General features: G+C 35.2%; 1 protein-coding gene across 1 annotated transcript; it reads right to left on the bottom strand.

Moving 5' to 3' along the window:
- Positions 1 to 96: 96 nt before the first annotated feature.
- LOC109081575 (NACHT, LRR and PYD domains-containing protein 1 homolog) lies at positions 97 to 6,042 on the bottom strand. The gene is given in 9 exon segments (XM_042718903.1): positions 97 to 648; positions 650 to 1,333; positions 1,903 to 2,013; positions 2,433 to 2,516; positions 3,034 to 3,189; positions 3,285 to 3,410; positions 3,548 to 3,622; positions 3,742 to 3,819; positions 4,310 to 6,042. Coding segments are annotated over 9 exon segments (3,555 nt in total). The 5' UTR covers positions 6,028 to 6,042; the 3' UTR covers positions 97 to 125.
- Positions 6,043 to 12,392: the final 6,350 nt, after the last annotated feature.

The following is a 12,392-nucleotide window of genomic DNA, read 5'->3' as shown; positions in this document are numbered from 1 at the left end:
ATGTTCTTTAACTCCAGCAGTAATTTAAATACTGTTCTTCAGCAGTATAGTAGGGTGAGCTCTCCAGTGCATTGGTCACTTGTAGTTTACATCATTTCCCAAATCATGTTAAATACAATGTTGAATCATCGAGCAAAAAAGTTTGAGTTAGGTAAAGGCAGATGATTTAAAAGGTCGGGATCTTCTTCCAGAAGAATGGAGATGAACATTTCTTTCACCGTGTCACTACCTTTACGCACTATGCTGCAGATCTTCCTCATGCTGGCTTCACTGGTTGAAGCTGGATGTGTGATTTCAGAATATAATTCTTCATGAATGATTTGCTTCTGAAGCAGGTTGTCTGCGATGTTATTCACATTCTTAACACTTTTAATAAAAGCATGCCAGTTTCTATCAAAAAACTGAACTTTATCAAAGTTGACAGCCACTTGTGGAAACAAATTTAATTCCGAATTAAGCAGCATGGATCCAAACAAAGCTTTGCAAATTTTTGAGGTCCATACTGATTTCTGATCATCCACTCGGGTAAGAGTCATATTGATGTCATCGACCACAGGATGCATGACCTCAAAGAAGTTTGGCTTGATGTCTCCTCTTAGTTTGATCGCTTTGGGTTGGACAGAAGCACCAGGAACCTCAAGACTGTTTTTTATTCATCTGTAATGGGGTTTCAGGTCTTGAAAGATTGATTTGATGCCTCGATTTTTCCACTATTTTAATTTTTTCTTCAAAAAGTGAATCTATTGGTAAAAAATACACATGTAGAATGATGGGATCTTTGTGTGTCATGAAGATCAGTAGATCACAGTGCACTTTCACTGCTATCCCTAGTTTCATAAGCACTGTTTTAGGAGAAAAAGATGGTTGAAGTACTTTACCATGAATACGAGTCAACTCCACTGATTCCAAGGATATTCCCTCATCTTCAACATTGAGGACCTTTACACTTTGTCTGAGAGAGGGGTCTGACTCTGCTAAACAGGCGTAATGAGGCAGATGAGCCTCCTCCAGTTTCCCTGAGATCACTGTCACATCAATCACAGGACCAATTCGCTCACACTGAAGCCTCTCCAGCTCTTCACTGAGGAAACCTCCATCCACTGCACGGTACTGGAGAGTGACATCACCAGCACATACCCATCGCATTCTGGTCCTGCTGCACTCGAATCGACCCGCCGGAGTGCTGATCCTGAACTCTGACCCTCCTTCATCTGTACAGACTGACGGCTCCACCTGAACCCACTGATCAGAATCACCAATGTGAACACAAAACTGACACACTGGGAGCGGCTGAAGATTCAGTCCAGACGGTTCAGAGTCAGAGATGTTCAACCTGGAGAACAGAGATGATAATGACAAATGAGATATTTTATTACACCGTTTTATATATATATATATATATATATATATATATATATATATATATATATATATATATATATATATATATATATATATATATATATATATATATATATATATAAGGTTTTTACAGAGAGGTTCGTTAATGTAGCATTCACATTAATTATATCATTTTATTCCTTTTTCTGACCCTTCACAGTATTTTCTGATTTTTGGAGTAATAAAAAGAAAGAAATCCCCTCTTAAAATCTCCTAACTCTAATATGCCAACTAAATGAAACAATGAATTTTGAAACAGGCTTTATCCCATGTTAAGATTTCTGTTCTAGAAATTAAATGCAAATTCATGTTTAATTACACAATGATTTTGTGTAATTAAATAAACATATTTAAACAATTTAGGAAACAGTTGTCTTGCGGCACTCAGTTGGGGGAAAGTATGGTGATGTCTGTTAAAATTATTACCCTATTCACCTGACATGAAACATTTGTGGTGCATGTTTAGCCTAAAACAAGAAAAAACATATAAAATGATCTCACTCTTTCATCTTTTTCAAACCCTTTGGTATGAAGTGAATCTCCACGTTCTTATTACAGCTGTGACTCCAGTCCTGTTCTTTGCACTGGTCAGTGGATTTACTACACTTCCTCCTTGAGAAAGATGGTGGAAACAAAATACATAACAGTCAAATACATAACACTCTAAGGCCATCTTGTCACCCTTCATGATATAAAAAGCAAACCATGTTTTCGTTGGTATGATGATTGTATTTCAAATACATAAATTGGAGAGCAGTAGCTCAACTAATAAATATCTGGTGGTGTGTGAAATATTTAATCTAAAACGTGAGGAAAATTCTGGATTATTCTGAAAACAAATTTTAAAAGCAAACATAATCTAATTGACTAAACACCCACTTGACAAACTAACATTTTTTGAAGTTTTGCAGATTTTATGTTCCATATTTTCTCATCTTGTGTAAGTTACTCATTTGTTTTGTGGTCTTAACCTATTTAAAAAACAAGCTTCTTTAACAATTTATCTTTAGACAGGTCAAATACACACAAACCCTTTAATGATCACAGTGCAGTGTGGATCCGTCAGTGATTTCTTCAGTAGCATGAGCCCCTCCTCCAAAAGCCATCCAGTGACACTGACAATACAATATTGAAGTTACACAAACATCATCAGTAATCACAATAATGTACTATAAAAGTGTGTTTTGTACAATGACAATGCTGTCACAGCAATTCATCGAGTTCTTTACAGTTATATAATATACAGTATATGTCAGTCATCATTTACCTCGTCAATTCAAACCTAATATTCCACTAAACACAAAGGACATGTTTTGAAGAAAATAGTTGATCGCATTTACAACAAACGGGGACTGGAGTTTCAGCATTTAAAATTATGCAGAAGTCCTAGTGATCTGAAGCCATACAATAGCTTATTTTTTAAGGAAGAAATTAAAACTGTAGCCTTTATTCAATTTAAACATTCAGTCTAGCTCTCCTTAGCACATTCATGACATTTTGTTATTTGTTTATTTATTTATTTTCAGATGCCTTTAGTTTGACCTAATATGTGACTAAAGTGTCCAAATACTTTATTTGGCCACTGTTCCTTGAGAAGAAATCAATTACATGAATTAATGCAAATCCTCTTACTTGAGCTGCTGTAGACTGGTGCAGGTCTGGATGAGAGAAATGATCCCAGAAGCCCAGCTCTTATTCAGAATGACCAGCTTCAGATCCAACGTCTTCAAACCCACAGAGTGAAATGAAGACAGCAGCAAACTGACATGCTCATCAAGAGCTGAAGAACTGCAAAAATATATTTGACCACAAAAAATGTATGAATAACAAAAAATCTACTGATTAGATGAATAGAGTAATGGCAAAATGAATATTGTTCTTACTCGTCTGCTACTTTTCCTGTCTTGCTGAGTCTCTGTAAGAAGATTGTCCAGTCAGTGCTGGATATCGCTGATCGTGGACATGTAAGACTGATGTTTAAGAATGCAGGAAATGAGCTTAAAGACAACCTGAAACACAGACATACATTTGATAACATCACTGTACTGCAGTATTTGAAAACATACATAATTTTTAAAAGACTATATTTATTCTAAAACTTATTCTTTAAAAGAAAGAATACAGTGTACGTGCAAAAGTTTCTTACAAGACATCTCCATGATGGAAAACCAGGTAGAGTGAACATCTGGTACTCTCAGCACTGAATCTATCCTCTTGAACGCTACCAAGTCAGAAAGACAGATAACTTATCAAAACAACTAATAAATTGTTATATTCTGGTCAATTATTTGATATTTTATATGTCTGTATTAGATGTATGATACAGTCTGTTTAACATACTTCAGCTCTCTCAAGATTTTTGATTCACCAAGACTTCGGATCAAATCTCCAGCTTCTAACAGGTGCTCCACTGACAAGCTTTAGTCAAAAACAAAAATCATTTGTGAATGTTTTATTAAAATATATTTTTTTTTTTTACTAAATATTTTATTATATTGAACTGATTGATTAATTTCACACTGTTATTAATCTGATCTAAATCAACTGAACTGACTTGAGCTAAATAATGACATTATTTTCTTTTAGAGCCACTTTACAGCAGAATCTGAACTGTATTCATAGCTGAGTATCCATAATTGATTTTGCATATAAGCACATTTTACCAATTCAAAACCACATCGATCTTAATAACTACTAATCATTTTGTATTTATATGCATTTACAAATTATATATAATTGTCCATGAAGGCTGGAAGTGAAAAAGTCCTTATATTCAGGTGTGCAGAATTATTAAGCAGGATTTATTTTACAGTCAAAATGAGCCAAAACAAAGAAAAGAGATTTAACTGAAAAGTAAAAAAAAAAAAAAAAATTAAATTAAATTAAGACACTTTGTTAATATACAGACCTCATAGTCTCACACATACAGAGTGCTGGCTGAAGAATCTTGAGTTTCTCAGCTGTTAAATCACAGTCCATGAGGTTCAGGTCTCTAATGTGTGGACAGCACTGAAGACAGTACAGCAGCACCCAACAGTCTGTGCTCCTCAGAGAAATGTTAGACAGATTCATGGATACCCAGTCTCCTAAAGCTCTCCTCACAACTTTCTCATCCTGGAGCTCATACAGACAACGCAGAGCGAACAGTTCACATCCATGCTGACTTCTCACTGTAAGAAGACTTTCCTGCAGGTTTGTCTTTAGTTTTATGATTTGAGGAACAGTCCACTTGATCATTTCAAAGAGTGAGCTGCTCGCCTTCTCATTTAAGAGACCACAGAGAAACATCACGACTGAAGGGATGGGATTTGATCTTCTTTCTGGAGAAGGCCTATTGATTATACCCTTCAATTTCATGGAGTTCAACAGCTCTGTGACTTTACCCCAGGACTCTTCTTTATCCAGTAAAACATAATAAAGAGCAGTGAAAAACTCCTGAAAGCTGAGATGCATAAACCTAAATACTGGCTCCTGTTTGTCTTTTATTTTTAAACTACCTTTATACAAGAACACATTAGTAGCAGGATTTAAGTCAATCTTGGCTACACTCTTTTCATCAAAAAAGACCTGCTGCTTCTTCACCCCTTCCTCTGCCCGCTGACCCAGACTCCTCAGCATGGTGAGGACAGACTGACTCTGGTCATGATGCTCCAGTAGAGTGGACACAAAGTGCACATATATGGAGGTGGTTGTCTTTAGTTTTCTCATCACATGATCATCATCTGTAAAGTGTTTCTTCAGTCAAAAACAGACCATCCAACACAGCAAAGGCACAGAGCAGGCAGTCAGGAGGCTTTCATTTATCTTCACTCTCTCATATGTTTTCCTGAAGAGCTGCTCATCCTGAAAGAACTTCTGGAAGTACTCCTGCACCCCTCTCTCAGAGAAGCCCACAATCTCAGTGAAACGCTGAGGACCCTTGAGGAGATTTATCTCTGCATCAGCAGCTAGAGATATGGTGGTGACAAGCATGAATGACTCAGGCAGCAAGATTCCCTTTAACACATTCCTAAAAATGTCCATAGGTTGGGCTCTATCGGAAGGATTTGTGAGTACTAACATTGAATGACTGGGTGGATGAGATACATACTCATCAATTCCATCAATGAGGATGAGGACTTTTTCTGGAGTTAACTCCAGTATCTGTGAGATCTGATCTGATGTTAAACTGCAACTCCAGCTCAACAGCTCATTCAAGCTCATCTGATGGGAAAGACACTTCACCTCATCAAACTTCAACAGAAAAACTACATCAAAGTTTTCAGAGTAAAGTTCTCCAGATGCCCAGTCCAACATGATCTTCTGTAGCGTGAAGGATTTCCCTCTTCCAGAATCTCCACTGAGAAGCACAGTTTTTGGTGTGTTTCCATCACAGTCAGGACTGAAGAGCTGGTTTATTCTGATGCTGTGATTCTTGTCATTTGATAACAGATGAGATGATGGCTTTAGTCCAAAAGTGTGTACACACTTCACCCATACAATACTGTATTTCTCATTCTGTTCTTTGCACTTCTGAATGATCACTGGTTCAGTGTAACGGCCTGCCAGCTCCACACATTCATCAGAATTAAACTCGATCACAAACTTACATTTATCAATGACAGAGGCTTTAAACTTGAGAATCATGTCACTCCAACCTACAGAAAAACATAACAGTTATTGACATTAATGGTTTTAAAAAAGACTAACCAGTAACAAACATGTAAATGGCTAACAATCAAGGTGCAGTCACATCAGCAAAACTGCATGGTCCATCTATCGTCAATAGCGTAGTGATGTATAAAACAAACTCACACAGAAGTCACTTTCGAAACAAGCAGCATTTTTTTCTTTAGCATCGTGAATTCAAGTGACCAACTTGAACAAACTTAAATGTATATAAAAATAACACTGTCATTTTGTGTGTACACTCAACCAGGTTTTTTCACCACCTATGAAAACTTTCAGGGCCTCTGTTGTCTGCTTAAATATGATCCCTAAAATAATATATACATATATATATATATATATATATATAGGGTGATATCAGCTAAATTGGGCCACTTTTTGGTAAATCGTTTGGGACAATAATACAAATATGCCTATTTCATGTGTATTTATGATTAATAATGACTGTTTTTGATCATTTTGTGTTGAAATTATGTAATAAAATATAATTATTTAGGCCCTACAGTTCTTGAAACATCAGTTGTGCCAACTTTTTTTGCATGAGCAGTTTCAGGTAAAATGGGCCAGCTGTTTCAGGTAAAATGGGCCAGTCAAACTGCAAAGGGAATTAGTAATTTATCATCAATTTTAATTTTAAAACACAACTGCTTATACAGCCACATAACATTTAAACTGCATTAAACAAACATATTCATATGTGCCATTAAAAAAAAAAAATACATATTGGGTGCAAACCCACATATTCAAATGTGCAATTAAAAAAGTCCATTTTGTAACAACATAGATCAGTGAACTGATGTCAGTGGTGTGTGTGTGTGTGTGTGTGTGTGTGTGTGTGTGTGTGTGTGTGTGTCAACAATACATTTAGAACGAAATGTGCAAATTACAAAAATTCACATTCAAAATTTAGAACTGATTTGTGTGTGTGATGAAAACATTTTTCAAACACAGTCTTTTGCAAATGAAACCATCGTCATCACAGATACCATTCTCTTCACCACAGCTCTCATGAAACCAGGCAGAACATGGATCACATTTTACCCATTCCTCAGTAGCCTTAGGGTCATTTAGGTCACCATAGTGGGTGTTTGCAGGCTTTGCAAGGTGATTTGCTTCTCTTGCCCTGCTTTTTTTTCTTTTGTTTCTCTTTCCACATATTGTAGTTGTTTGGTCTTACTTTCCCTCCCTGTTTTATCTTTGTATCCTTTCCTCTCTGGTCCTTGCTCCTCATCTCTTTTCTCTCTTTCTGTCTCTTCTCATTTCCATTGCATTCCTTTCTCCTCACCTGTTCTCTCACTTCCTGTCTCCTCTGTTTGCCTCCTCTTTATCTTTCCTCCTCCTCTCACTTCCTCTCTTTCCTTTTCCCTCTCTTCTCTCCTCTCGCTTCCTTCTCGTTTGCCATACTCACTGTAAATAAAATATCTACTACCATTATTACTGTGGGGGGGGGGGGGGGCCATGGTGAGTGTGTGTGTGTGTGTGTGTGTGTGTGTGTGTGTGTGTGTGTGTGAGAGAGAGACACACACTCACACTCACACTCACACACACACACACACACACACACACTCAAACACATGTGTATGTGTGTTTGTGAGTGACACAGATGATGGCCCATTTTAGCTGAAACCATGTGGCCCATTTTACCTCAGTGGGTTAAGGTAAATTGGGGCTGCCAAGAAAAACATCACTTTTTCAAAAAATATGTTCCTATACCAAACTAAACAACATTATTTCTGATTGATGCCATTAAGACCAATATTATGCATAGTTTTTTATGTGCATGTTTTTTCTTTTTATATATTTATCATCCTTATAATAGTTTAGTTAGATTTGGTATGCCAGGCTACTTACCATGCAGCTTTCTGGTGCAGTCTTGATAAGAATTATTGCCCCGCCCACCATAGCAACCATAAACCAATCAAATCACCTGTTACTTGTCAAGCACAGTTACGACAACAGTTTGAAATCCTTTGTAGTCATTGGTTATAAATTCCAGAGGGGCTGGGATCCCCAAACCTTAAATGGCCCATTTTACCTGATATCACCCTATATATATATATATATATATATATATATATATATATATATATATATATATATATATATATATATTATATATATATATATATATATATATATATATATATATAAAGGAAATGTGAAAAGGGTCCATTGTGAAACACTGTAGCATTAGGCTACTGCAGTTCTCCACTGGATGAGTGCCACATCATAGCTTAGCCTAATTCAAAACAATTTATTGTAATAAATGTGGGGGATTATTCATTTTGATTGGCTTTGATCTTGCCTACGCGAACTTAGCGCGTTCTCTTTCCTATGGATGGAAGGAGAGACTCGGTTTGGTGAGATAGTGGTGGGGGATTTTAGGAGCGCTTGCCTCTTGTTCAAATGAATGTTTCCGAGAAACAGCGCTGTTGGAAAAGGATGTATCAGTATTACTGACGCTGTGGATCTTAAACGAGTTTGTGCTGTGTTTAAAGAACTTATCAGTACCTATATCGGATTCATCAGGGCTTGTGACTCATAATAAGACGTGCTGTACAGAGGGGACTTGTCAGGACTATTGTCGTGGGATTTTCACTGCCGTGACTGCTTGAACTAGGATAAAACCATAGACTGTATAAAAACAGGATAAAACACAGGAGTGTACATGCTGTATTTAAGGACACAGACTTGGCAGGGCTGATTCCTTTCCTTAGACCCCAGGGTGGGGTCTTGATTCATGGAAAAGGGGAAGTGTTTTATACTTTAATTTCTTGTTGTGTGTATGTGTGAGAATGTATGTCGTAGTTGTGAGTTTTTAAACTTTTTACGAACAACTTATACATAATATTGAGCTGGGGGAAGCGCTGATCTTCCACTGTGTAATATGATTAGTGTTTGATCACGATTTTTGATTGTGCTTCTGCTGTGTGACCACTAGAGTGCAATGCAGTGAAGGAGTGTCACTGGTGTATTGCCCTTTGCTCTAGCAAAGACGAACAGAGTTAATGTTTGTTGAATCTACTATGATGTCTACTTAAATCATGCTGCTTTTCTAATAAATTGTCGATAAAATATTTGTAACCTGTGAAGAACTGGTGGTACGACGTACCTGCACTGTAAAAAAAAAAAGTCCGTAAAAATACAGTACAATTTACCGTAATAATTTAAAGGAATTTTCTGTATTCACTTTTTAAACAAGAATCTCACCCTACAATCGGCGCTGCTTTGCATTGTGGGAACAAGAAGCTCAGTCGATAATCGGCGCGAAAACAGTGCTTGAGCAGGCGCCATTATTCAAGGAGACCTTAAAGCGTTAGTTCACCCAAAAATGTCATTAATTATGTAATAAATTATGTCATTAATGACTCACCCTCATGTTGTTCCAAACACGTAAGACCTCCGTTCATCTTCGGAACACAGTATAAGATATTTTAGATTTAGTCCAAGCTTTCTGACCCTCCATTGAAAATGTATGTACGGAATACTGTCCATGTCCAGAAAGGTAATAAAAACATCACCAAAGTAGTCCATGTGACATCAGAGGGTCCGTTAGAATTTGTAGAAGCATCGAAAATACATTGTGGTCCAAAAATAACAAAAATTATGACTTTATTCAGCATTGTCTTCTCTTCCGGGTCTGTTTTTTTTTTTTTTTTTTTTTATTGCACAGAATTACACAATCATAAAAAACATACAGTAACAATAACAATACAAAAAAAGAATGCTAGGGGGAGATGTAAACAAAATTATAGGAATACATTAAAAAGTGTAAATTTTTGCAAAATTCTAATAGCTTTTTGTTTCTTCGAGGGTAATATAGATTCAATATAGTATTTCACCTCATTTATAAATGCTATAAAACCTTTTTTTACCTGAAAATTTACATTTATGTATATGAAATTTAGCCATTAAAATAAAAAAATTAATAAAATAAATACAGGTCTGTTTATCTTTGGAGTTTACAGTAATACCTAAAAGAACATCTTTCCACTCTAAAATGAAATCTCCATCAACATACCCAACAAAAAAAAAAATTATAAACTTCCAAAAAAAAAGACACAAAAGGGCAGTGCCAAAATAAATGAACAGCTGTCTCTGGTTTCTGCTTTCAAAAGCTACAGCTAACATCAATATCCATTTTAAATTGAATTAAATACTGTTTAGCAGGGTATATTCTGTGAAGAAGTTTAAAGGATACTTCTTTCACCTTATTTGTTAAAAGATATCGATTGGGCAGAAGCCAGACTTTTTTCCAGTCAGCATCACTCACAAATTTACTCCAATATGCAATTACATTTGGTTTCGAAACAACATCCTTCTGGAAAAGGGCTCTTATTGATCTATTATAATTATTACAAGAGAAACATATTTTACCTATCGGGGAATGATTTGGTGAAAGGCATGGAAGTTGCTCATAATTAACTCTTTTTTGCTGTTTAAACAACATACATATTTTAGAAGAAATAGCACCAAAAACAGTTGCAAATTCCTTTGGGGTTATGGGTATATTAAATTTTTTTATGAATTCCTCGTATGTAAAAAGAAGGCTTTCCGAATTAAATAGTTGATCTACCAAAACAATATTATTTCGAAACCAATTTTCTAAGGAAATAGACTTTTGTTTATATAATATGTCCTTATTATTCCAAATAATTTAATGGTGTGGTGAAAAGTTGTGTTTGAAAATCAAATTCCACGACAGAAAAGCTTGTCGATGAAATGCAGAAAGCATCACTGGTATTTTGTTGATGTCAAAGTTACAAACAAGAAAAAAATGTATGCCTCCCAGATTGGATAAAAGATGTAAGGGAATAATATTCCAAATAGAGGTTGGATATTTCAACAAATTGTCTAATCCAGTTGACTTTAAATGTATTGTTTAGTGTAGTAAAGTCCAGAAAGTTGAGGCCACCATTATCATATGAGTTCATTAAAATAGTTATATAATGTATCCTATTTTTCCAAACAAAATTAAAGAGCATTTTATCAATCTCCTTTGAAATGTTATTATCAACGTGAAGAGCCATTGCTGTATAAATTAGCCGGGATATACCTTCTGCTTTGGAAATCAAAACTAAATAACTAAATAAATCTCTTGAAAGCCACCGATTTAATTTCCTTTGAGTATTTTGAATAACAGGATTAAAATTTAATAAACTTCTGTTCTGTTGATTCTTATTTACTATAATTCCTAGGTATTTGACTTCTGTTTTGACTGGAATGTTACAATAAGATGCCACTAAACATTCTTTAACCGCCATAAGCTCACACTTCTTTACATTTAAATAGACACCAGATGCTTTAGAAAACTCCTCTATTACATTAATTGCGACTGGGATTTGGTTTTCATCTCAGAGAAAAAGGGTGGTATCATCAGCTAATTGTGTTATAATAAGTTCTCTATCAATAATAGACATACCTTTAATTGTGCTGGTTTTAATATGATTTGCTAGGAGTTGACTAATTATGAAAAATAAATATGGAGAAACAGGGCAGCCCTGTCTAATCCCTCTAAATCTACTAGAAGTACCACCAAACAATTTAACTGAACTGTTACAATTCTTATAAAGGGTTTTAATTGCATTAGTAAAGAAATTTCCAAAACCAAATTTTATAAGAGAATTAAAAATAAACTGATGCTCTGTCTACAGAGTCAAAAGTCTTACAAAAATCAAGAAAAAGAATAAAACCATTATCTATATTAAATTCTGGATAATCTGAAATATCTAATACTAATCTTATATTGTTTGTAATATGCCTATTTCTCATGAATCCAGATTGTGTTTCTTCTATAATTGAATCTAGCACAGATTTCAGTCTTTTAGCAAAGATCAGGGCAAATAGTTTATAATCATTGTTGAGTAAACTAATTGGACACCAATTATCCAGAAAAAATGGATCCTTTTTTGGTTTGGGAATTAATGTGATTAACCCTTGAGTTAAGGTGGGAGGAAGACACTGATTATTAACATTTTCATTAAACATTTTTAGCAAAAAAGGGGCCAAATCATCTGCAAATAGCTTATAAAAAGCTCAACGTCTCCTTGATCAAACAAACGCACCTTCAGCTTTCCTTCTATAAAGTTCATCTAGTTTGATTTGCAGATCAGATAATAATATTTTTTCTTCATTTAATAAATTGTCTGGACATTTATTTGTTAATTTAGTCATTTCAACAATAATGGCGGTTTCTTCAGCTCTTTTATATTTTGCTAATTGGCTGCCAAATTTCCTTAAATATTTAGTGACCTCAAATTTCAGAAGTTCCCAATTTGAACAAAAATAATTCTCCTTGTTAGCTTTACCCCAGTATTGGCATA

This window comes from Cyprinus carpio, chromosome B2 (genome assembly GCF_018340385.1).
Source record: "Cyprinus carpio isolate SPL01 chromosome B2, ASM1834038v1, whole genome shotgun sequence".
In the NCBI taxonomy this organism is placed as follows: domain Eukaryota; kingdom Metazoa; phylum Chordata; class Actinopteri; order Cypriniformes; family Cyprinidae; genus Cyprinus; species Cyprinus carpio.
The sequence above is the reverse complement of the archived record's forward strand: the minus strand, read 5'-3'. Positions and strand labels throughout refer to the sequence as shown.